The 26,906-nt window shown below is 42.6% G+C and overlaps 1 protein-coding gene across 1 annotated transcript; it reads right to left on the bottom strand.

The window, feature by feature from the left end:
* On the bottom strand, positions 1-26,136 carry RHOV (ras homolog family member V). Its single transcript, XM_066608645.1, has 3 exons — positions 25,705-26,136; positions 8,831-8,889; positions 1-4,195 (listed from the first exon to the last, which is right to left on the bottom strand). Exons 1-3 carry the CDS (start codon positions 25,928-25,930, stop codon positions 3,755-3,757), a joined length of 726 nt encoding a protein of 241 aa, XP_066464742.1. The 5' UTR covers positions 25,931-26,136; the 3' UTR covers positions 1-3,754.
* Between the last annotated feature and the right edge of the window lie 770 nt (positions 26,137-26,906).

The following is a 26,906-nucleotide window of genomic DNA, read 5'->3' as shown; positions in this document are numbered from 1 at the left end:
CACCCCCCCGCGCTGCCACGGCGGCCCCCGAACTTTTTCGCCCGAACACCGAGGTGTTCGCAAAGTTCGGTGTTCGGGCGAAAAAGGGGCGGGGCCGAACGTGTTCGCTCATCTCTATTTATTATCAATCAGATGACATGACAATGCATGTAAAATAAGGACACTTTTTGAAAGAGAACCTGTTAGGTCCAGTAAGCACCATAGACTTAGTTATGACGCTTACAAGACAAGGAGCGTGAAATTCAGGGGGTATGCGTCTTATACTCAATCGGCTGCCCGTTCCCTCGCTGTCATGCCTGGAAGTTGGCGTTCAATCTGTGAACGTGGCTGTTGTCTTCAGCCAATGCAGATACTCGTACTGTTCTCTATAGGAGTGCATACACGCTGACTGAACACAATACTCATCCTTGCAAATTGAGCACTGACTTCCAGGGTTGACAGCAAGAGAACAGGAAGCTAGGTAAGCGTAATGCCCTTTTTAGTTAAGCCGATTCTCCTTTGAACCAGCAAGTGACGTCACCGCTAACTCGTTTGCAATTGTTCACTCTTGTGCAGCCTGTTCAGACAGGCAGATCATCGTTGAGAGTCTTTCAGTTCTCATTTAGTGTTTCGAATTTCTATCTATTTAAGCACAACGAGAAGTGTACGAGCCTTCAATATTTTTATGCCAGACTAACTGAACGATGAACAAAAAGCTAAGTATTCGTGTTTGTTCAGTTGTTTGCTCATGTTTAAACAAAACCATTTTCATTGAATTTAGTTCATTTTAACAGTTTTTTTGAATGATGCTTGCTAAGTGAAAACACACCTTCAGAAGCACACTCTGGACTCCATGCTACCTGTCCTGTAAGCAACATAATTTAGTTTATGGCACTTATTGGATGTGATGGGTTCCCTTTTAGTTTCATCCCATTGTTACTTGCAATGCATGGCTTGATCATGTCAATCCTTTAGCTTAAAGAGGAAATCTAGTCCAAGTGATTTTCCAGTACATCATAGATATAGGTGAGAAAATCACATTTATGAACCCCCTTTGACATTGCTAAAAATCAATGAAAATAAAGAAATGTGTTGTTCATTTTAATTATTCTATCTGGATTATAATTTATTATTACATTTTGCATTTTTACAATCTGATGCAGCTTCGACTTTCTATCATTTTACTTTTCCACATACTATACAGTTAGGTTTTTTTTAAAAACAAACATCCTTTTTACCATCTGACAACTGTGCCTTTTCCATTCAGTATTTCCATATCACATGCTTATAACTTTCTATAGTTTTTTTCCACATTCTCATGCAAAACTCAAATTTATCCACTTTCTTAGGCCATTTTCACACGTCCAATAAAATCACGCGAGATTTGTGCATTGCGAGGCACACAAATCTCGCATGGATATGAACACCATTTTTTTGAATAGGGTCCTACAAATGAGCAATGCTCTTTCCTGGGGAAAAAAATTGCGGCACATCCTATCTTTGGCGTTCCCTCAGAATGCTTCGCATCACCCATTGTTTTCAATAAGTCTGGCTCAGCATCTCATGGCGTGCAAGGTGCACGTGAGTGCGATGCAAGGTTTACCCATTGAAGACAATGGGAAACACTCCGCAGCAGCTTTTAGGATCACTACTCCCCCAAAGTGATGCGAGGAGGTTTTAATACAAAAACGGCTCACATCCGTAGGGACATTGCATGTTGGCAAGCGCAACATCCGGCAGCGTTTCACGACCCGATATCACACTCGCCAGTGTGAAATTAGCCCTACTCTTAAAATAGAGAAAAGAACACTTGATTTCTTTTTAGTGTAATAAGAAAAACTTATTTTCCAGCTACTCATAACATAAAGAAGTTCTTTTTAACCCATCAGTAAAACACCTAGAACAGTCTTTCCCAAGGTACTGTCCTCATGATCGCCCAACAGGTCAGGTTTTGAAGATCAGCATAGTTTTGCACAGGTGATACAATAATTGTTAGTGCCTCAGACATTGCCATAAGTGTTCTCGCTATAGGATATACTCAAATCATGACCTGCTGTGGGAGGGGACAGGGTCATAGTGACTGGAGTTTGAGAAACCCTGGTCCAGAATAATGGCTCAAATCTAGGCATTGACATTCACATTTTCTTGAGAGTCCTAATATTTTTAAAGCTGGGAAAAAAATCCCATGGTCAATAGAAGATTCATCTTCTTAAACACATATCTACAATCGTGAGAAGGCCATTTGACAAGTAAATAAAAATAAAACAATGTTTAACCATCTCCTGATTCCTGATGAATAAGGGTCCCTTTACATGGAACGAATATCATTCAGTTTATTGCTGGATTGCGAAACTCCATGATAATTGTTCATGGCAAACACTACCAGCAACTGAACAGCGAGCAATAATTTGTTTGCTTATTGTTTGTTGTTCAGTTTATACAGGCATAAAAATCAAATGACGATCGGCCCGTGTGAACATGTATGCCCGTTTACTGTCAATGGAGGCAGGCAGCCGGAAATGATCTCAGGCACGTTTTGCCTCCATTCAGTGAGTGATTATCACTCCTGTGTAAAGCACAGGATTGATAATCGCTGGGACGACTGTTGGATGCTTAAGGGCTCAACAGTCGTCTTGTGTAACAGGCATTACTCGAGTAGGAGATTATACATTATACACACAGTAAATTTAATCAGAATATATGGCAACAGATAGAATGGATTCATAATATATTATTGTCGTGGGAAGACAAATTTTGTAAGATAAACATACTGGTGTCAATATTCCTCAAGCATGCGTACAATTATAGCCAAACCAATAATCTGTAGCAGAAAATGAGTTCACAGTTGTCACTTATTAACGATTTGCAACATGTAAGGGTATCTTCTGATATGTCATAGGTTAAATCAGTTGGGATATCAGGAGCTGGTCCTGGTACTTTTTTTATTGAGCAATAGTAGGATACGAAAACCGGGGTCCATCACAGATCTGGGACAAAATACCAGAAGAAAAGCCGGGCAGCTGAGCGGAAAGTTAACCAACCCCAGTGTAGTCAATGGGGTCTGTTCGGTGCTGTTTGGTTCAGTCATAAGACTGAGTCATTTGGCAATGGGGATTCCCCTTTCCTGCTCCCCAAAAAGGAAAGCGAAACCACCCCAACACAGGGGTGAATCCACCATGATCATTTGTGGTTACTGAAGGCTTGAAGTGGCAGAGGCTTATCTGACTTCTTTCATCGAAGCAACATTGCTACTTATGGCCAGCTTCGAAGGGGTTTTTAAAGTTTGACAAAACTTTTTGCCTTAATGGGGTCCCTGACTATAAGTTGAAAGCTTCTGTGGGTTTCTGTAAGTCACATTTATTTCTATAAAAATAAGCACAAGGACAGAACATAAAGGACATTGGTGGGGGTTGAAGCTTCTAAACCCTAACTGATGTCATCTTCAGAAATGTCCATTGGACCTTTCAGAAGACAACATTCTCTTTATTATTTTGTATTGATATTCACAGTGCATTAAAATTTTATATCACATTTCATTCAACAATTGATAAATGTTGAAATGATGTAACATTAGGAACCTGTGAGGTTATCACAACAGACATGACCAATTTACAAGCACATTCTCATAGAAGATATACAGTATAATGGTCTCTTGTTGGGTGCAAACATTTTAAAAAGGCTTCAATCCTCTTGATTCTTTAACATATGAAAGTGTTAGTTCTTCACTTGCAATCACCCCAAAGTGAGTGCTCATTGTCTTTTGTATGTCTTGGCTTCAGACAAAGCAGAAATACTTCTTCCACCGGCATTTAGAAAGTCTTTTGAAACCCTTTGAGCTCAGTTTTTTTTCTAGCCTTGCCTTGTGCTCAATGGCACTGAGAATGGCTGTGTCAAACACATCTTTGAGGTTTTTCTGAGTCAATGCAGAGCATTCCACATATGTCTGAGCTCTTATTTTCTGTGCCACAGCGTGTGCTTGAGACTCACTCACAGGTTTAAGATGATATCTATTTAGGTTGATCAATACATTGACATCATCTCTGAGATCAGTCTGAGTTCCCACCAAAACCACCGGAGTGTGTGGGCTGCGGGTACGGATTTCAGGAATCCATTTCTCTGTAACATTTTGGAAAGAACTTGGATTCACAACGCTGAAACACACCAGAAAGACATCCGTTTCTGGATAACATAATGAGCGGAGATGGTCAAAGTCTTCCTGTCAAGAAAAAAAGAAAAATAAGGTCATATCTCTACTCTCCATAGACTCAACTAGGAAGATTTGACAGATACAATAACAAATACCATAGACACTTTTAAGAGAACCCTTAAGGCCTCCTGCCCACGGACGAAGCGGGATATGCCCACAGTTTACGAATAAACTACAAAGGCCCCGCTGGCGATCGTGGAAAAATTCGCTTTTTACCGCGTTTTTCCACAGTCTCCATTAATACTATAATAATAGAGACCTCACGCCGTGGAAAAACGCGGTAAAATAGAACATGCCGCAATTTTTTCCCCACTGCGTAAATCCGTGGCAGAATCCCGCATGTGAGGGCTGCGCCATTAAATTCAATAGAACCTAATAGCTGCGCTATTCCGCCACGGATTTAGGCTGCAGGGAACACGGAAAAAATCCGGCCGTGAGCATTCAGCCTAAAGGGGTTCTCCATAAAGTTTGTTATAAACAGCTGAAAAATAATCATATAAAATAACAGAAGGAGTGATACTGAGCTTATCTGTCTCCTGCTAGTCCTATGCCGGTGCTTACCTAGTTCATTGCCAATCTCTGACATGTGACCACTGCCTGCAGTCAATCATTGGCTGTAGCCATAACGTGTCAACAATACTGAAGTCACTACTTCGGTTTGAAATTGGCTGCAGTGGTTACATGTTGTGTCGACATGACATTACTGGAGTTGGTTGAACAGAGATTAGTAGGGACTAGGGAACAGGAGTAGCAGGGGATTGGTATGGTGAGTATAACTTTTTTGTTATTTTATACAATTATCAGTTGTTTGTAAAATAAATTTTATGGTGTTGGATAACCCCTTTAATGGAAGCCTGTCACCAGATTTTGGGCAACCAACTGAATACACAGGTGGTTGCCCAATGATATGAAGAGTATAATGGTACCTTTTGTATTTTCCTGTGTGACTCCACTCGCCCACTATAGCCTGGTCTTTGAGATGCAAATGAGGGTATGACCATCTGATAGGTGTGCCCACTGTGCCTGCAGTCCGGCTGCATCCCTGTCCATCACAGGTGAAACCCAGCCCATTCTGCACCTTGTAATATCCCTAGCTCCACCCACTGGTGACATCATGCGTTAAGCTTCACGGTGTTTGAACCACACTGAGCAAGCAGGCACATGTGCGGTGACTCTTTCCCAAATTGACTGATGACAGCACATGCATGTGACATCAGTCTGGCTGGGAAAGAGTCACAGTGCACGCACCTGCTTACTCAGTGTGGTGCAAGCACATTGATGTTGAATGCATGACATCTCCAGCGGTCGAAGCTGGAGTCATCACAAAGTATTGAATGGGTGAGGTTTCATCTGCAATGGACAGGGATACAGCTGGATAACAGGCACTGTGGGAAAAGCCTCACTTGCATATAGCACACAGCCAAAAAGACCAGGCTGTATTGGGCGAGTAAAGTCACACAGGAAAATAAAATAGGTACCGCTATACTCTTCATATCATTCAGCAACCACCAATGTATTCAGTTGACTGCCCAACATCTGGTGACAGACGTTCTTTAAGTATTGATAATCATAATGACTACTTGGTTATTATACAACTCTAAACACTATATTGCAACAGTGAAAACTGGTGATCAGAATATCTTGAAAAGTAGTTTAGAGTAGTTATCCAGAATTTCTGGGATTTTTTAAATAGATGATCATGGGGGTCTGCCAATTGGGATCCTCACCGATCAGCTGATTTCTAGTATCGCTGTCAGTATGGATAACCCAGTAACCAAACTGCCCTGTACTGCAGTGGTTGGTTTGGTAAAACAGGCACAACTCCCACTATCAAACTGGGCTGCTGCAGTACGAATGGTGCATTCTTTTGATCTATTTATGACCTATCCTGAAGATAGTTTGTCAATTGGAAAATAAAAATTAAAAAAATCACAGAGCTCTGGGACAAGCATTTTAAGGGAATTATGGAAACCTTTTTAGCATTGAGTTTCCTTCTCATGCATTTAAAAAGCATCATACTTGGTTTGCAGGCTCTGCTACATTTACGTTTCTAGCTGGGAGTGTTCCCATTATTGATCAGCTGGTCTCTTTCATGAATGTACACAAGCTCAGCTCCCCCTCCCCTCTCAGAGGCTGTGTTGTATAACCACACCCATTGAATACAACACAGCTATTTCTTTATCTCATCCTCTCTTTGAATAGTTGCTGGTCATTTCCCTCAGAAATGTTTAATGAAAACCAATTACAAAAAGACTTAGTTTCTAAAAACACATTGATTTAAAGAAAAATAAAGTGCAAAGCTGTACATAGCCTTTAATGCTTACCTGACTTAGGTTTTAAAAGCTATGGACACCTTTGAGAAGCAATTTCTGGGTGGGTTAACAATAATTTTCTAAATAGGGTTTCATAAAAAAAAATTTCTACAACATCTACATATCACGGTTGAAAGACACTGCAGTCTAGGTCTCAATAGGAGTTCTGTCAGTGAAGATGGACTGATGGCTAAGGAGACGTTTACATGGGCGAACAATTGCCTGAGTAAATCGTTTAAATGAGCAATTATGGCCACTGTCGGGACCCAATAGGGCAAATGACCGAGAATCGCTCACTTGTTGAAGTTGCTTTATTTTCAGCTCACCTAAAAATTGAGCGACTGTTGGCCCATGTAAATAGGCAGTGGTTCACCTATAAATAACTACTGTTTGCTGTGAATGGAGGTGGCTAGCCGGAAGGGATCACTGGCGCGCCTATATTCACTGAGTGATCATCACTTCTGTGTGAAAGCACAATCACAGGAAAAACTGTAAGGCCTTTAAGCACCCAACAATTGTCCCATGTAAAGGTTCTCTTAAGCCGTTTTTACATGGACTGATTAATTATTGTATGGATTCCTGCGATCCAGCAAGACGATAGAATGACAAATGAGAAGTCTTTCACTTCTTGTTTGTCATTCAGTTCTTGTATGCAGTAAACTGAACGACGTATCGTTCCATGTAAGCAGGTTATCATTGACTTATGAATGACGGTCTGCTTATTGTGAATGGAAGCGGGCGGGCCGGGCCGATCCCCGGCCCCCTTCACCTCCATTCCGTCAGTGATGCTCGTTCCTGTCAAAGCACAGGAATGATTATTGCTGGGACGGCCTGCCAGGCATCTGTTTCCCGACTGATCATCCAATGTAAAAACATCCTTTTACGGTTTCCCTCCTCTCCTGGACATTCTTATCAGCTAAATTATGATTTCCAAAATTAGGTGATAAAAAGGACAGGAGAGGAGGGATAGGGCCTAAAAACTAGGTCGTCAGTCTAGCAGGATCTCCTTTTGAGACTAAGCGCCCTTTTACATGAGCCGATAAATCACTCAGTGTAAATGCATGCCCCAAATGAACAATGAACGAGAATTCTCACTCAATTTACTCATGCATAAAACTCATCTATGAATGACTGGCTGTTTACTGAGGTGGACTGGAATGTTTCCTGGCCTGCTCCACCTCATTCAGTCAGTGATTCTCATTCCTGTGTAAAAGCACAGGAACGATGATCGGTGGGATGGTCTGTCGGGCATTTCCCCCATCAGATCTTTCTGTGTAAAAGGGCCTTTAGACTGTCTATATACCGTGATATGTAGAAGACTAACAAGACAAGCAACGCACATTTTTTAGTTAAACCCCATTTAATAATAATTGTCAACCCAAACTGCATCCCTTTAAGTCCAAAAAAATTGCCCCCAAAAGGTATCCATAGACTTTAAGGACTAACCATGTCAGATCTTAGAAAACTAGCACCAACAAGCACAGTAACTCTTTAAAGGGGTTTTCCAAAGAAATACTATTGATACCTATCCTCAGGAAAGGTCATCGATAGTTGATCGGCTGGGGTCCTTCACTCGGGACCCCGACCGATCAGCTGAGCAGGTGCATGGTGTCAGCGCCGCAATTACACAGAGGTCAGAGTGGAAGCCTCCGCGGTGACCTCTGTGTAGTGGCTGGCACTTATAACTGCAGGTACAGCTCTCATTGAAATCAATGCGTGCTGTGCCTGCAGTTATAAGCGCCGGCCACTTTACGGAGGATGGCGCGGAGGCTTCCACTCTGGTCCGTGTGTATTTGCGGCGCTGACAGTATACACCTGCTCAGCTAATTGGTCGGGGTCCCGAGTGACGGAACCCAGCCAATCAACTATCGATGACCTATCCTGAAGATATGTCATCAGAAGTATTTCCTGGAAAACCCCTTTGTCATTTCTTGCAGTTATAATTATCTTTTCTTTTTGTAACTGTGATTGTTCACACAATTACTTGTCTTCTTTCCTCTCATGACATTCCACTTAAATTTTTCCTTTGAAAAATAGTTTTCTGCCATGATTTCATGTATGATCCTTTCAGCTGTAACAGGACTCTGACTGCTAAGCTTTGAGTAACTCATCCTCCTATCAAAAAACATTCCTTACATTAGGTCTTGTTTTTTTCCATGATCATCAACTAGTAATGCCTGTTCTTGTATGAAATTACTACTGCGGATAGAAATATTAAACTTTAGAAATAAAATCTGAAAAAAAAATATCAATGATAAAAATAGATGCATATTAAATATGTTATGACTGATGACTAATCAGGGCACAATGCGAATAAGGTTTATGTACATACCTGTCCGGCAGTGTCACACAGTTGGATTCGTACTGGTGCCCCATCTACCTGCACTTGAACTGGAAGATTAAAAAAAGAGACAAATTAGTTCAAAGAAAACATCTAAAACTCCCAGTTTAGTACACAATTCATTCATCCTAATGCACTGAATTCACTGCAATAACACAAAAAAGCAATATAGTAACATAATATGTAAGGGTGACTACCCACTAGCGTTTTTTTACTGCGAAATTCGCAGCGTTTTTTTTTTCTGCAGGGATCTTTGGGCTATGGGACATGTAAAGCTAAAATCGCGATCACGCAAAATCGCGATTTTGCGCGATCACGATTTTAACATTACAAGTCCCATAGACCCCTGCAGGAAAAAAAACCTGCGAATTTCGCAGTGAAAAAAAACCGCTAGTGGGTAGTCACACTAAGGCCTCGGTCAGACGACCGTTTTTGCCGCGATTTGCGGATCACATGTCGGATGCACATCCGCAAATCGCGTGACCGGGGCCGACAATTCACCGAAAAATCTGCAGCTAGCAGCGTTTTTGGCGAAACGGGCCAGATCAAAGGAGCGCTGTCCAGCCCATTGAAATTCAATGGAGCCGGCAATACAGCCACCTCCAATGAAAGCAATGGGCTGCTGGCGAGCGCAGGATGAATTTTCGGGAAGGGCTTAAAAATATAAGCCCTTCCCTGAAAATCATCCTAAAATGTGTAAAAAAAAATAAATATATATATACTCACCTTGTCCCTGCAGCCGGAGTTCAGCCGCGTCCGGCCGGCAGTTCTCCTGAATGACAGCTGAGAGCTGCCCCTGATTGGCTGAGCGCAGGGACCAATCAGAGGCAGCACTCACTCACCCATTCATGAATTCATGAATGGGTGAGTGAGAGCTGCCTCTGATTGGTGAGAGCTGTGACCAATTAGAGGCAGCCCATTCAGCAGGCGGGGATTTTAAATCCCCGCCTGCTGAATACTACACAGAGCAGTTCAGAAGAACTGCCGGCCGGCCGCGGCTGAACTCCGATTGCAGGGACAAGGTGAGTATATATTTTTTTTAATTTTTACACATTTTAGGATGATTTTCAGGGAAGGGCTTATATTTTTAAGACCTTCCCGAAAATTCATCCCGTGCTCGCTGGCAGCCCATTGCTTTCAATGGAGCCGGCTGTATTGCCGGCTCGATTGAATTCAATGGGCGAACATCGTTCGTCTCTGCCACAGCTGTTACAGCTGTGGCAGAGGAGAATGATCTTTGTAGTATATGTTCTCAATGGGGTTGGTGCTGCTGCCGCCGGCCCCATTGAGCGCATATATAGAACACAAGGAATCGCAGAATGCAGATAGGCGCGATCTGCGATTCCTCGTGCCCTATAATTTATCGGACATCCGCATAAAAAGCGGCCATGTGTCCGATGCCATTGCGAAGCAATGGTTCTATATATGCGCAGATCGCATGCGCAAATCGCGCGAAAAAATGCCCGTCTGACCGAGGCCTAAGGCTGAAAAAAGACACACACATGTCCATCCAGTTCAGCCTACTATTCCCACAATGTTGATCCACAGGAAGGCAAAAAATACCCAATGAGGTAGAAGCCAAATAGTATAGCTAAGAAAGCTAGTACAGTAAAGAAAAAGTAAATTAACCCTTTGAAATTACTTGGATTTCTGCATTAATTGCTAATAAAATGTGGCCTAATTGTTAACTAAATCACAATTATAGAAAAACAAAATCTAATTTCACCAATAATGCACAAACTGTTGTACCGGTCACGTCTTTTATTGAGCACCTAAAGACCCGTTTATTAAAAAAACGCTAAAAAGCGATCGCTTGAGCGATAATCGTTGCGTCTATACGCACAGCTATTGTGCACTTTTCATGCACTGCTAGCTGAACATTAAATTCAGGTAAACCTAAAAATCGTTGTGCGGTCTTATCAGGACTGCGCGCTGAGTTCTCCGCCAGTAGTGCTGATAACATTGTTCCGTCGGAGAACAATGGAGCTGAATGCAGATAAGAGCCCTCCGGCTATTAGCTGCATTCAGCTAAAGGCTTCATTTGCACACTAATAAGCTATTAAGTAGCTGAGTAGCTACTTAATAGTTTATGCAAAATGATCGCTCAAAGCTGTTACTCAAACTGTCGTTTGAGCGATCATCGCTCTGTGTAAATGGGCCTTTATATATTACTAATATTTATGCATATGTCTATGGGAATGAGTTCAATTGTTGAATGGTGACATGCACGTGGTTACTTTTACTTTAAAGCGTGAACGGTCATACTGTAACGTCTGTGTGGGAGGAGGGGCACGCCATCTTTTGAAATGAAAATACAGTCAAAGTGTTTAAAACCAGGAAGACTGGTTTGGAATACACGTCATCTCCTTGTGACCTTAACCTGCTCACATTATTGTCTTGCATCTGAGGTATTAAAACGTGTTTGCAACTAATGGGTGACTTGAATTCATTAGACCTTAAATGTGCCCCAAATTATGAAGGTTAGCAAAAATATGCAGAGGCATTGGGAGCTGCACAGCTCTACATGTGAGGGCAAAAGATAATACTATGCAGGTTTTAATAGTTAATGATCATGAAGTTTAGGTTGGTATGACAACGAAAATTAACTTATTTTTAACCAGTTATCCTTCAAACTGATTGATATACATTCTATGTAAAAAAAAAAAATTACACCTAGAAGGAGTTGTTTTTTGCTGCAAAACTCGGAATTCAGTTACATCTCAGGCAGATATATAAATGATTAGAGTTGTGGTGTGATTAGATGAACAGTCTTGTTACCAGAGGTCTTACAAGTGGTTCCACCTTTGGCCTATAAAAAGGCTCTCATAGGCTACTTGTGTGTAGTGACCTCTTTTCCCACTTGTGTAGAGCTTGTTGATCATTCTACCTCTACGGTGTAATGTTAAAAGATTTCAACAGAGGGAGCGACCCATTGACGCTACCTGAGCCAGACTGTTAGGAGGTTTTGGTACCAGTAGATGTGTGAGGGCACACAAGGCAACTGAGCTCAGGATGAACTCGACAGACCACCAGTAGAGAGGATTGTCTGATTGTCCGACAAGCACAAGCAGCTCCAACTGTTTCATTGTCCACCATCCAGAGACAGGTGACAAAATTGTTACAGGTTCCTGTGTCTGTCGGAACCATTTCCAGGCACTTGGCTAAAGGACATTTGGTCTCATGGCCTCTATTAAATGTACCGTATATACCGGCGTATAAGATGACTTTTGAACCCCAAAAATTCTGCTCTGAAGTCGGGGGTCGTCTTATACGCCGGTAATACAAAAAAAAAAAGAAAGTGTCAAAAAAAAAAAATCATTACTCACCTCCCCCGGCGTTCTGCGGCGCTGCTGCAGGCTGTCGCTCCCTCCTGGTCCCTGGCAGAGCATTGCTTTCTGGACACAGGGCTTGAAATCCCCGCCTCCAGAAAGCTAATACTGTGATTGGCTAACATTTGCTGTCAGCCAATCACAACCATTCAATGACATCATTGAATGGCTGTGATTGGCTGAAGGCGCACGTGTTAGCCAATCACAGCCATTCAATGATGTCATTGAATGGCTGTGATTGGCTGAAGGCACGTGTGTTTTAGCCAATTACAGCCATTCCATGATGTCATGGAATGGCTGTGATTGGTTGACGGCGTGTGTTAGCCAAGCACAGTATTAGAGAAAGCAATGCTCTGCCGGGGACCAGGAGGGAGCGACAGCCTGCAGCGGCGCCGCAGAACGCCGGGGAAGGTGAGTAATGATTTTTTTTTTTTGCTCCGCTGTATTCCCGGCGTATAAGGTGACAGTTGGGGGGTCGTCTTATACGCCCCGTCGCCTTATACGCCGGAATATACGGTACTGTCTTTGACACCTACCATCACCTCCGTTATCAGTGGTGTCATAAATGATGAAATTGGACTACTAAGTGCAACCAGGTTGTCTTCAGCGTTGAATCCTGGTTTATTTTAGACACTGACGATGGTCATGTTCATGTCTAGAGGTCTAGGGGTGAGCGCCTCAATCCTGCCTTTGCTGTGGAGTAGCACACTGCCCCCTGCTGGTGTGATGATCTGGGGGGCCCATTGCATATGACAGTTGGTCACCCCTAGTAGTGGTACGAGGGACAATGACAACTCAGTGATATGTTTAGAATATCCTGCAGCCACATGTGTTCCTCTTATGGAAGGGCTTCCAAGCAGCATTTTCCAGCAGGATAATCCTTGGCCACACACACAGAAATGTCCCCACAACATTGCCACACTTCTGCGGCCTATCTGTCGCCAGATTTATCGCCAATAGAGCATATATAGGGCTATCTGTGACATCAACTTTGACAGCCTATGAGTTTCCACGATCTGGAAACTCAATTAAAGCAAATGTGAAGCAATATGCCACAGGATATCATACAGAACCTGTATGCTTTCATGCCCGGCTGTACCACAAATTCCATCCAAGCTAATAGGGCACTAAAGCCTCCATGCCCACTCATATCATATCTTACATCCAAGCCAAAGTTAGCTCAACAGGGTACTAGAGCCTCCCTTCAAGGGGTCAGTTTTCCACAATAAATTATCCTTCTGCTCTGATATTGTAATCACTTATATTAACATTACAATCGCACATATAAAGTTTCAATTGATTCTGAAATCTCCTTTTGGATGCTTTTTTTTTAAATTTACAATGACTGCAAACCAGTATGGCAAGGTTAAAAAACAACTGGTGGGTCATTTGTAGCTCACACCCGGTCAGTATCTGTGCTTATTGTTCAACACCCTTTGGCAATTTGTTTGGGTGTTCTGGAGCTACGAAGGGTGTAATATTTATATAGACAGATGTTTTCTTACTAGTTACAGCAATTTCCAATAAAGGTAAAAGAAAAATGTGAAAGAGATTTAGGCCATATCAGTGATGATAAATGAGTATCAGTGTTGTGTATGATTCCAATGATATCTCTATCTGAAAGTCAACGGACTGTCCGGAGTGTAACATGGATGGTGCAAATTTAATGCATATGGTCTGGCATAGTGTACAATTATGTGGATTTTAGAATGAGGTACAATATTAGCAATAATTAAAAAATTATATCTTGTTGATGTTGGTCTTAATCTCAGAACTTGGGTATTGTTGATGGGCATAGCTGTTTGACTAAGTTTGAGGTAATTTGGGGAAAATGGTCTAATATATATAATGGATATTTCATGTCAACTGCTGGTTGCATTGAGGTATCATAGAAAAGCATATGAGATTTAGAGGGGTGACGGAGAAAAGTGAGAAGGTGGAGAAGCATTAGGTTTTCCTTTTTTTTCCTTCCCTTTTTATTCTCTTTTTGTATGTCCCTATTTTTTTCTGTTATGATATGTTCTATGTATATTATACTAATGTCATGAAAATAAAGGGTGATTGTATTCAAAAATATAATTCCAATAAAAATGATCGGATTACAAAGTTTCATTCGATTCTTACAACTCTCTCTAGTTGCCTGTTTTTTTTTTTGACAATGAGTGTATGCAAACCAGTATGGCAAGAGGTTGTGTTCCCTAGTTACAAACAACTGTTGGAAACTTTGATAAGATGTAAGTAGACTAACATAAGAAGAAAAGAAAGGATTACTGTGGGCCTAGGTCCACATGAATGCACAAGAAAAGCTAAGGCAACTTAAGTACTGGAACTAAATCAAAAGGTGAAACTGAATTAAAAACTCCCAACTGTGAAGCACAGTAAAAGTAAACAATGAGAAACTTGGTAGAAAAGAAGAAAGATCAAGAAAGCTAAACGCTAAACAATATATTGTATTGTCTCTTCTATCATTTAATGGAAAGTAGGTCTATAAAACTGATTAAGTGATTTAATCCTTACTTAAACCCCCCACCAAATCACCCACAAAGGCTCTGATTACTTTCTGGGCCTGACACTACTTTACTATTCCATTGCTAAGTGAGAAGTCTCCACCACCTAGTGTCAAAGTGGCTGACATGACTTTTGCTCGTGGCCCTGTCAAGGGTCCTGGTTATCTTATATATCAACATGGGCTGCTGCAATAAGGACGGAGCTGACAGCTTCTGGCTCCATCCCCACTGATCAGCTAATAATGACCTATGTTGAAAATAGGTAATTAATAGTAAAAAATGTTTTGTTACATGACCCAATACTATTTAGTGTTTTGCAATCATCTTTGTTCAACTACAAGTTGTTTCGTAGGCTGGTTTGACATCTGCATTGGAACCTCCACCGGTCACAGATCCAACTCAAAATACTGGATGCAGCACTTTTTCGTCATCCAAAAGCCGGGCAGTGGAGTCCATAGTGTCTGCCCGGTGCTTTTCAGTTCCAACAAGAGAAGGATTTAAAAGCTTTGGGTTGCAAAACCTTTGGGTGATATCAGCAATTCTTTCATAAATTATTATTATTTATGTATTTAAAAGCAACATTAATTACAGGTCACTGTGCATATCAAAAGGGTTTCAGTGCAACATACGGTAGTACAATAAACATGTACTAAATGACTGACAGACTAGTACAGAGGGAGAGAAGAAACTTCCCGTGAGGGCCTACAATCAACAAGGGAAGGGGGAAGAAGACAGTAGATGAAGGAAGAAGCTGCTCGTGTGGTAGTGTATTCTGACTTTTTTTTTAAGCGGCTTTTGAAGGTTTCTGATCATTTAGGGTAGTTATTTTAGAGTAATAGCGATGATTGTGAAAAAAGCAGACAGAAGGAAACAATGAAAGAGACCTTGTGAGGATCAGAGATTATTTGTGGAGAAGTTTCGGGAGATTAGATCAGATTAGAGATGAACGAGCATATTCGCGAAGGCAAACTACTCGAGCGAGTAGTACCTTATTCGAGTACCTGCCCGCTCGTCTCTAAAGATTCAGCTGCCGGCGCGGGTGAACGGTGAGTTGTGGGAGTGAGCAGGGGGGAGCGGGGGGGGGGGGGGGTAGAGTGAGAGAGAGATCTCCCCTCTGTTCCTCCCCACTCTCCCCCGCCGGCAGCCGAACTTTTAGAGACGAGCGGGCAGGTACTTGAATAAGGCACTACTCACTCGAGTAGTTTGCCTTAGCGAGTATGCTCGCTCATCTCTAGATCATATGTATGGAGGGGACAGGTTGTGGACAGCCTTGTATGACAGTGATGATATCTTGAATTGGAGCAGCCAGTGAAGGGATTGGGAAAGGTGGATTGGTTGAGTCGGCAAGTTGATGGTGGATTGGAGGGGCACAAGAGTGTTGGCTAGGAAGCAACTGATGTAGCAGGAAAAATGTTGCAATCATTCATGAGATTATGAGGGTGTGCACTAGCTTCTTTAATGTCTTCACATTAAAAGAGTAGAGTGTTTTTGAGTTGGTGGCTTTATGAAGTGGTAAGGACTTGGATGTGCGGTTTGAAGGACGGGGCAGAATCAAAGGTTACACTGAGGTCATGGAGCCATAAACTGTAACTGCTTTCTCTTATGGTTGTGGGTTGCTAATGACTGCTAGTCCTGTGACCTTACGCTGTAGTATTGTCCTAAAAATCTTTGCAATGTAATTCACATGTAGCATATTTTGGTGCAAATATATCTGTGGATTTTACTCTCTGCATAGCAATGAATAAATCCTAAGTGAAAATTTGTGGCACTTCCACAAAATAATTAGAAGTTCCTAGAAGTTCTTCCCCAGAATCTACACGATGGTTTTTTACACTGTAGATGGTGTTTGTTAAAACTCCATTCGCATACATTGTAAGCCACAATTTTTTTCCCACCAAATTCTCTTTGTATGAAGTTGAAGTCATAAGGAGGTAACAGTAGGGCGCACAGAAGTCTAAGAGCACTGTATTACAGTTTGGAGTCGTTTGGAGCCGTAATAGGCCTGTGACACCTGGTGTGATGAAGTTTTTCAGTTTGATGGCATAGAATTAAAGTAAACTCACAGAATGTTACATTATTTTGGGGGGTGGCGGTGGGGTGTGTGTGTGTGTGTGTGTGTGTGTGTGTGGGGGGGGGGGGGGGTGATTGGGATGTGCAGACGTTCTGCCATTATTTTGGGGTTTTGTTTCCACAGTTGATAATTTTCTTTGGTGGACCAGCACTATTACTGTGATGCCAAATTTATGTGGAGTTTTTAAATTTTTTTTACTACTTTTACAAAATAAAAACATGTTTTTAAAGAAAAACAATTGAATCTACATTGCCCCATTCTAAGACACATAACATTTTTAGTTTTCTGTTACCGGGCTTTGTGGGGGCTTGTTGTTTTTAAGGGTTCCAGTTTGACGTATATGTGTTTGCTTTTTATTGCATTTTCTGGGACAAAAGAAAAGCAACAATTCCGGCTTTACTAAATACAACAAAATATTTTCATTGTCTGTTGTTACAAATGCGGTATTACACAGTATGGCCGCCTGCAGACGGCCAGGTCGGATCCCGCCGTGAGAATTCTCTGACGCTGCGGCTCACCCGCTCCTGGAGTCTCCTCTCTGTGCCGGCTGCCACCCAGCTGGCGCATGCGCAGAGAGTTGACGGCCTGTCACCGCTGACATTTCACGCAGAAATAGAACATGCCGTGATTTGTTTTCTGCGTGTGTTTTTACGCGGGCAAATCACGGCTGTCTGCCTAGGTTTGCGCTACCTAATGCAATCCTATCGCAGTGGCCACGGGCGTAAATTCTGCGGGAAATCTCGCCGCAGAATTTCCGCCCATGTGCAGGGGGCTTATGTGTTGCTTTTAAACATTTTTTTTTAGTATTTTATGCATTTAAACCATTTTTTTAGTGGGGGAAAAATGCATATTTTTTTAAACTGGATTTTTTTCCTTTCCATTAAACTTTATCGAATTAACTTATGACAGCAGCCTATTAGACTTTGCTGGAGGTGGCACCTAATAAGCTGAGTAATATGGCAGACATGCAGACCTTTGTCAGGTTTCTCTCTGCCATGGCAACCCATTTGTACTTTGTGATCACATTGCAGGGTGCCGATAGGTGACAGAAGGAGTTCCTTCCCTCCCTCATCTGCTTCCATGCTGCAATTGCTACTGATTGTGAATGTAAGGGGTTAAACTGCCAATATCTGAGGTTTCTCTGATACGTTCTGTTAGGCCGCCTGCAGACGAGCGGGTCGGATCCGGCGGCGAGAATTCTCGCCGCGGGACCCGACCCGAGCGCCTGCAGAGACGAGCGCGTACTCACCCGCGCCCGGCGGCCCCGGCTCTTTCATGTGCCGGCTCCCGGGCAGCCGGCGCATGCGCAGACCGGAGCCGGCGGCCGGGTAAGTGACGTATCTGTGCGAGGCTCTGCGAGCCCTGCACAAAAATAGGACATGCCGCGGTTTGTTTGCCGCGTGAGATTTCGCACGGCCAAACCGCGGCCGTCTGCATAGGAGTGCGTATTGTAATGCACTCCTATGCAGGCTTTCAGTGGCGGAAATCTCACGGGAAATCCCGCCGCGGGATTTCCGCCCGTGTGCAGGCGGCCTTAGAGCAGGAGCCTGGCTATTAATAGTCAGCCAAGCCACTATGTATGTGTAGGTTTAAAGCCAATTAGTGGGGTCAGTAAATAGGCGTATTGCAGTCACTAACTGCTAATAAATTGATACTAGCGCCATATTATGGCCCACAAAACACGAACCAAATACAGAATAAAAATACGCTGGTCTGCAACAGCCCTATAGTGAAGGCCAATCAGGCCGTGCGCGGGTGTGACTTCTGACGGCAGGGTGTTCTGTCACCCAAGAAGCTTGTTAACTCCTGGGAAAATCAAATCATAACTTTAGCAGATAGAGAGGAACCGGTTTAACTGGAAATGCTCCTGTCAACCGATACTAGCAACTTCACAGCGGCTGATGAGCGCCAGATTGTAGAATATACCTCCAAAGAATAACCCAGAAATACAAGTCTCTGAATTGTTTCCTTGTGGGAAATCTTAAACTTCCATTCAGCGGCTTCTTATCCACTTCTAGGTATACAGAAGTCTGCTTGACAACCCCTCCGGCTGGGAGTGCGGTGCTATGAAAGCAAGGAATACCGTATCTGCCTTGTTACCTTATAAGGGACCCTCCACGTGTGGAGGAATTGTTCCGCAAGACGCAATGAAATTTGCCAACCTGCGGAAAATTCACTACCAAAATCTGCAAGTCTAAGGGCAGTGAATAGAACGCATTGATTTCACTGGGCTTGGTCACACCTGCATTTTTTGAGCGTGCATTTTGGTCGCACAAAAAAAAACAGCCCAGCAGCATATCCTATTTTCATGTGTATTGCGCATGAGAATAGCATATAGTGAACTAATTAAACTTAATTGCCCATTGAAATTAATGATGAGCATGCTTGCCTGTTTTTTTTTACGTGCACAAATACGCATGGCATGCAAAGAATACAGTAAAATACGTGCACACAGGTAAAAAAAACCACAACGCATATTGCACAAATACGCAGTGCAGACATGTGCATAAATACTCTTACGCCCGTGTGGGGCCGGCTTCATGCGCAGATTTTGATTAAGAATTAAAAATAGTTTAATTCTCCTGGCAATTACATTTTCAAATCGTCATTTATGCTGATGGCTGAAAGTACATTTGCATGATGGGAGTTGCATTTTAGAACGCACCTGTGTGTGTTTTACGCACAGACAAACGTAGGCGTATATATACGCCCGCGATGGAGTGACATGATTGTGCTCTGATTTCGCGCGTATAGGTATGCATTCTACTGCACTTTTCTGCGCTGCCGGGCGTTTCCTGCACCGTGATTCCAACAGCTGAGCAACCTATATAATGCCTGGTGTTATCGATTAACACTGCGAAAGTGCGCACCCTCATAGACTTCTATGGTGCCTTGGGTGCGCAAATATTGAGCATGTCGCATATATTTGCATGCAAGTGAAAATATAATGCTAAAATTCTGAACGTGAGATCAATAGGTTCTACTGCCTGTGCTTTACGCAAATATGCGCACAAATGCGAGTTTGCAGGAGCCCTCACCGGATTTTTGTGTGCACACAAACAAAGATGCATGCTTCCTTTAATTTCAACGAGCAATTAAGTTAAAGTAGTTTATTGTGTGCTATGTTTGTGCACAATGCGCATGAAAATAGAACAAGCTGCACATTTTTTTCCCGAGAACGAAATGCGTGCCCTTAATACGCTCAATTGAACAAACCCATTAAAATCAATGTGTTCTCTTCATTGCGTATTGCACTGCGCTAATGTGTTCGTGTGAATAAGCCCTTAGACCTGCCCTTTTCGGGTGGATTTCTTTGGCAGCAGGTTGCGTTGCATGTTGCGAAAATATTCCTTCTTGTGTGAAAGGTCCCGAAGGCTTCCGTTACACACACTTTTTAGTGGTGTTTTTTTTAACCCCAAGGAGCATATGCAAAAAAAAGGCAGCGACTCTTACATTTTGTTTCTTAGGGTGCTTTCACACAGGGCAGAATTATTTTGCATTGCGCACCCAAATCCGCAGCGTATGCGCTGCTGCAAGTTTCATACCAAGACCTGCAAGTCTCCTTGCAGATCTTGATGCAGAATTGTAGGCTGATGAAGGGTATGTTCACACGGCGGAAATCAGCTGGGAATTCCTCCTTTACAATCCCTATCAAAATCCGCCTATTTTGAATGGATTTTCACATGGATCCGTATGCGGAATTTCAACATGCATCTTTTTTACGTGCGTTTTTGCACCAAGAAGTGTCATGTTAGGCCAGATTCACACAGGCATATGCGTATTTGCTTGCACATTGCGCCGCATTTTTGCGCATCAGGCGATGCAAAATTGTGTGCAAAATTGTAATTCCTACTGTACTATTTGCACGCACAAATCCCATTCATTGAAATGGCTAATTAGCCTAATTGGTTTCATATGTTCTATTTCCCTGCACAAATGTGCAGGAAAATAAAACATCATACATATTTTTTTTTGCACAACGTATGAGCTTTTAAATAAACCTATTGAAATCAATGGCCTTAATTTACTGCATATTGCGCACAGGGAAATACATGGTGTGAAATCTGCCTCCAAAATCTGCATCAAAATCTATGTCTTTTTGATGGGTTTTTTAGCGCGGATGCACATGCAGAATATGCCTTGTCAATGGGCAAAATCCATGTGCGGACTTTTGACATGGAGAATCTCATTTTCATGTGTTTCCGCATCAACAAGTGACATGTTAGACTACAAAAACACAGACACCTGAAAAAAAACACGTCAAAATTCCCGGCTTTCTGGCATAGTTTTTGGCTCAGATCTGCACGCAGATCTTGGCCTGTCAATTCGCAAAATCCACGTGCAGAATATTGACGCGGAAACTTACTTTTTAAAGTTTGAATTCACCATTAAAAATTCCACCACTATGTCTCCGTCTAAACATACCTAAGGCCGCTTTCACACGGGGTACAAAATCACGTGTATGTGAAGCTTAGGATTTCCAATGAGTTCCTTCACATTAGCAATGTTTTGTCTCATGCCATCTTGCGAGGAAAAAATAGAGCATGCTCTATACAGCCGCGGTTTGCGATTTTTTTGTAGCCTATGTTTCCCTATAGAGCCTTCCTTCATGTTGCATCGCACAAAATCACAGTTTTCGTGCAATGCGCTGCAACTTTTACAGTAGGAAGTCCTCCCATTTACCCTAAAATAAGCCCTAGCTGCATATAATTTAAAAAAAAATAAAAAACATTACCTGACAGCCGCTGTCCGCTCACTGCGGTGGCTGTGAGTGGTTCATCGGACGCTGAATTGATTAGTTCTCTAGCTTGCAGCTCAGCCAATCAGAGCCGGCGCTTCCTGGAGGCGGGATTTATGAACCCTCAAACCAGAAGGCGGCGGCTGAAGACTGCAAACAAGTGCGTCGGAGCTTCGGAAGGAGATGTGCGGCAGAGCGGACAGCGCCTGCTAGGTGATGTACAGTTTCTTTTCCTTAAATGCAGCTAGGGCTTATTTCTGGGATAGGGCTTATATTTTAAACCCCCAAAAAAATCCCAGCAAAAGAGTGCTACAAAGTTCTGCGGCAAAATCGCAACATTGCCGCAAGAAAACACAGCGATATCGCACAGAAATCGCAGGAACACAGCTGCGATTTTCTCGCAGTGATATCGCTGTCGCCTGTGGGAAAGAGGCCTAAAGGTTTATTCACAGAAGTAATTTTAATGCCTGAATTTGAAACTGACTGAACTCAGATCCATTAAAGAGGTTGTACTTCAATTTCAAGTTATTTCCTATCCACTAGATAGGGGATAACGTGATCGGTGGTAGTCTCAACACTGAGACCCCTGCCAGTTTTGAGAATGTTGGTCCTGGATTCCCTGTTCTCTTCACTGCAGGTTTACTGCAACACCCACACTGAGTAGGAGACTAAATGGAAAGCTGGTCACACAACTGTACTGACGCTCCATTCACTTTCAATGGGACTGCAAGATAAATTAACATGCTGTAGATGTAAAATCGGATAATTTAGGGTTCATGCCCACGGCTGTGACGGGCTCCGCAAGTGGAATACCGCAGTGGAGTCCGTCACAGCGCCCCCCCAAAGACCCCATACTTATTCCGCATCCGCTGTGCGAGTCCAGCATGACGTGCCGGAACGCATGCACAGTACAGCGCATGATGCACCGGTAGTGTAATATGATGCGGCCGGCGGGGCGCGTATTCACGCTATACTTCCGCTGTGCTACAGCGGAAGTATAGCGTGACGGCCGGCTTCCATTGACTACAATGGAAGCCGAATGTGTGTATTCCCAAGGCAAATAAGACTTGCCGCGGGTTATTTCATGCTATGGAATTCCGCAGCATGAACATTGAGCTATTAGGTTCAATAGAACCTAATAGCTGCGGTATAGCGCCGCGGATTTCTGCTGCGTTCCACGCAGCGAAAATCTGTCCACGGGCATTAGCGCTTACACTTTTTTATGCAGTATGTGGATGATTCAAAAAATTTTTTTTTAAAGCAACCCTCAGGGTCTGCAGAAACAAAAACGTCTGCACCAACTTCTCTATCTGTGTATTAGTACGCATCATTAGCCTTAAGGCCCACTTAGACGGGACGAATGTCGGGCAAACGATGCCCGCCACTCGTTCCTGCAAGTACCCACTCATGTGCTTTTGCACATGAGCGAGTATCGTTGCCTCACAGCGGGGCGGTTGGAGATTTCACTTCTCGCTCCCCGCCCCTCTCAATTCACTTGTACTGAATGGAGAGTACTGAACATCTGCTATTTACACTTGGCCAGCAGGGGAGGCAGGGCGACTGAAGGAGATTTCTCTCCTCGCGCACCGCCCCACCTACCCCCACCCCCCGCCAATGACTTAACATAGCGGCCGTTCAGTACTGAACTGCTGCTATTTACACCGAATGATCATCGTTTAGCTCACCGTCCATAACGGCTGTTATGTTAGGTGAATGAAGAGGGGCGGAGGAACGCAACGAGTGAAATCTCCTGCAGCCTCCCCACTGTGAGCCAGCGATACTAGCTCCTGTGCAGCAGCGTGAGAGCTAGTATGTGCAGGGACTTGTGTCGGGCATCATTTGGCTGACATTCATCCTTTTAAAATTGGTCTTTACTTATAACAACATTACAATCATACAGAAAAAGTTTCCTTCAATTCCGACAACTCCTTCTAGGGGAATGGATTGTTTTGACTATGAGTGTATTTTTGTTTTTTTTTCAGGTAAATTTGACATTTTTTAACAAAAAATTGTGGGCCAGTGTATGTGAATCGCACACCGGGGGGAAAAAAAAAATCACATCCGCATGCTTTTTGCTGCTCTGTGAGCGCCCATGATCCCTATTAGCGGCTTGACTTGCAGATCTCCCGCACTGCGGGTTCCACAAATTAAATCAGCCCGTGTGAATTTGGCCGTATTAGCCCTTCTTTTCTCAGTGTTGGCATTTTCCCACAGTTGTAAAGTACATAGAATCAGACCAGTAAAAGGCACAACAATAAACATCTGAGCACCTAGAATGACTGGCTATTACCTGAGAACATTAGATTATCAATCTACCGTTAACATGGTTAGCATACAATGATTTATAGCTGAACACTGGCTATGGGTGTAGTAGTTTTTGTAAATTCAGCAAAAATCAACATTTGAAGGGTCAACAACATAAATAATAGATAAAGTAAACAAACACTAGACACTCTCTATTTTTCTTATATACCATCTATTCCAATTCAGCATTGGGGATTGCAGATGTAGGAGGGGAATATAAATTGTGTACATATCCTACTCCACCAATGAGAAAGAATTAAACAATTACGCTTTTGTTCACCCTATAACTGAGCATTGGTCCTCAAGCAATCAGGATTAGAATAGATTGCATGTTTGGAAACAAGAGCGCCCCCTAGCAGTGATTTAGTTCAGCTTTACATATGTCCTGGGATGCCCCTCTAAACTGATGTCAGGTGTTTAGGGAAAATCATTTTGGGGCATATTGAGGAGTTCCTGGTGTGTTCAGTGATCACAGGGATTCGATGACTTCACGTGAATTTTTAATGACTAAGCAGGAAAGTTATTTATCTAAAAGGTATTATAATAATTATTAAATGCATTAGACATTGAAATGTAATCCAACATAACCATCTAGGTTGGAAGGCAAACACATTAGATAGCTGTCTGCCAAGTAAATGTTCAGCTGACAGCTATCTCTTCCGTGACGGCTGTGTTCGTGTCTGGAGACATCGGGGTGAGCGCCTCAATCCTGCCTTTGCTGTGCAGCAGCTCACTGCCCCCTACTGCTGTGATGGTCTGGGGGGCCATCACATACAACAGTCGGTCACCCCTAGTAGTAGTACGAGGGACAATGACAGCTCAGCGATATGTTCAGGGCATCCATGCTTGGCCACCATGCTTGTGTTATGAATGGAGAGTGGGGAGTAAGATGCTGTCAAACACTTCTGGCAACCACTGCTCTCCTCGACAAGAAAAAGATTGACCAAAATGAATCCCAACCGCCTGATTTTTATGTCCCCCAACAACTGCCATCGGGGAAGAGTCAACTGCTCCCATACACGTTAGATGGTTTTTCGGGTGCGGCCAATAGATATTTAATGTGAATAGCTAACATTTTTATACAAAAGAAAATGTATCAATGTGGCATATATGCAAAATATATATGAATTGCTCTAAATGCTTGTTCACTTCCACACTTGTTGCTTGTATTGTTTGGCTCCGTCCTTGGAGTTCAATAACTGGAAGCAATGGATCTGACGTATGCCAGATTCGAATGGACCATACTTATTACAATGCCGGTTTCTGGCATAACCTCTGAAATAGTGTCTGGAAATGACTTGGATTTCACCATTTCAGCTGAATGGGAAAATGCAAATCTGAATCTGTATATAAGAACTTGTGAGTTTACAAAGCCCATAACGTGCGGCTGTCTATAAGAATTTTTCAGCAGATATTGGCAGGGAATGAACATCCCCTAAAAGTGCCTTTGTGAGAAACCCACATGATGGGAGAGGTGACACCTCAGCAGGAGGCAAAGTAAGTGAGGAGAACACAATGACAATTATCCTGCACAGGAAGGAGTTGGGCAAGCTTTATTCAAGCAGTGTCAATCTGTAACAAAAAAAAGTCCATCTCTGCATGATACCCCTCACATTTTGTCACTTCTAGCAGAAAGAGGACATAACACTCACTGAGGAAGTAACAGTGGCAATTTATTGTCCCCCACTTTTGAGTTAACCCTATCAGTGTCAAGGTAACAACTAATAACAATAAATTCGATTCAATGCACCATCCTGTTTGTGTACAGATTCACAAAGTACCATAATCAAGTGCAGCCCAATGATAAAGATTATGATGGTAGCATATTGTACAGAAGTCTTCTATGGGAACACAACAGTCTTAGTTTACTTTAAAAATTGGATCTTTCAGAATAACCAAAAATGTTGTCAACTTACCAGAATACGTGTCTAGGGCAGTTGGCTGGTATTCTGTTGGGTAACCATTAATAGTGTAGCTGACCACCAGACTGGTCTTACCCACTGCACCATCTCCAACAAGGACACACTTTATGCCAGGTTCTTGGCTGTTGGGTCTGGATGAATTTTTCCTGCTTATGGATCCTGATAGCTGTGGACTCAGCCTTTCCCCCTCAGAACAATCCAGCATCACTTGAGGTGGCATGATAATAACAGTCCAGAAGCCAGTCCTGGATTCTTCAATAAAAGCCTAAAATTTACATCCACTTTCTTTCCTTTCATCGGTCACTTTGTGCCTGCAGCTCCTCAAATAACATTACCATTCGGGAATTTCACCATTATTGTATTTCAAGTACATCCTATTCAAAGCTTTTACTCTGTCATGCTAAACAGGTGTGACTATGTCATGGTTTGCTCTCCAACTGGTTTTAGGCTTGGAGCCAGCCTTATTTATACCCTCCCTCCCAGGGTGGTAATTGGAGCCTACTTACTTCCTTATAGGCAGAACATTCACAAAGCTCTTGTCTTGTCACATACAATGGAGAACGTATTTAAGCTCAAGTTTTTAAGATAATCTATAAAGTAAAAAAAAAAAAAGAGAAAATAAATTAGTTACTTTTATTTGACTTCTTCTTTAAAGAAACTATAAAAGGTGCTAAATAAAATTAATTATTTTGGCACCATCCTGAAGTGGGTTGACTTTACAAATTCACATACTGTTTGCACAAACTTATCTAACAACAAAAAAGTTTGTGATACATCAAACCCCTTATGAAAGCCATTCGAACATTTATTTCCTCTTAATAATGGGAGAAAACTTTTAGAAGGATGCTGCATAAAGTTCTGTACTTTATCTACAGTCCATTATTGATAGAGCTTGATATATATGCACATCCTTAAGGCCCATTTAGACAGGACGAATGTTGGGCAAACGATGCCCGACACTCATCCTCGCAAGTACCCGCTCACATGCTTTTGCACAGGAGCGAGTATCAATTGCTTCACAGCGGGGTGGCTGCAGGAGATTTCTTTCTTCACACTCCCCCACCACTCTCCTTTGACTTAACATAGCGGCCGTTTAGTACTGAATGGCCGCTATTTACACTGAAACATGAGCCATCATTTATGCTTCATAAAATCCTGAATGATGAGTGTAAACAGCCGTTTAGTACTAAATGGCC

Source organism: Eleutherodactylus coqui, chromosome 6, assembly GCF_035609145.1.
Source record: "Eleutherodactylus coqui strain aEleCoq1 chromosome 6, aEleCoq1.hap1, whole genome shotgun sequence".
Classification (NCBI taxonomy): domain Eukaryota; kingdom Metazoa; phylum Chordata; class Amphibia; order Anura; family Eleutherodactylidae; genus Eleutherodactylus; species Eleutherodactylus coqui.
Note: the sequence above shows the minus strand (reverse complement) of the source record. Positions and strands in the feature narration are given on the sequence as shown.

Bases quoted from the DNA above. Each gene is read 5' to 3' on its own strand.
- RHOV (XM_066608645.1), bottom strand. From the start codon at position 25,930: ATGCCACCTCAAGTGATGCTGGATTGTTCTGAGGGGGAAAGGCTGAGT. The intron at 8,890-25,704 runs GTAAGTTGACAA...TTAATCTTCCAG, and splicing joins TGCCCTAGACACGTATTCTG to TTCAAGTGCAGGTAGATGGG. The intron at 4,196-8,830 runs GTATGTACATAA...TTTTCTTGACAG, and splicing joins TGTGTGACACTGCCGGACAG to GAAGACTTTGACCATCTCCG.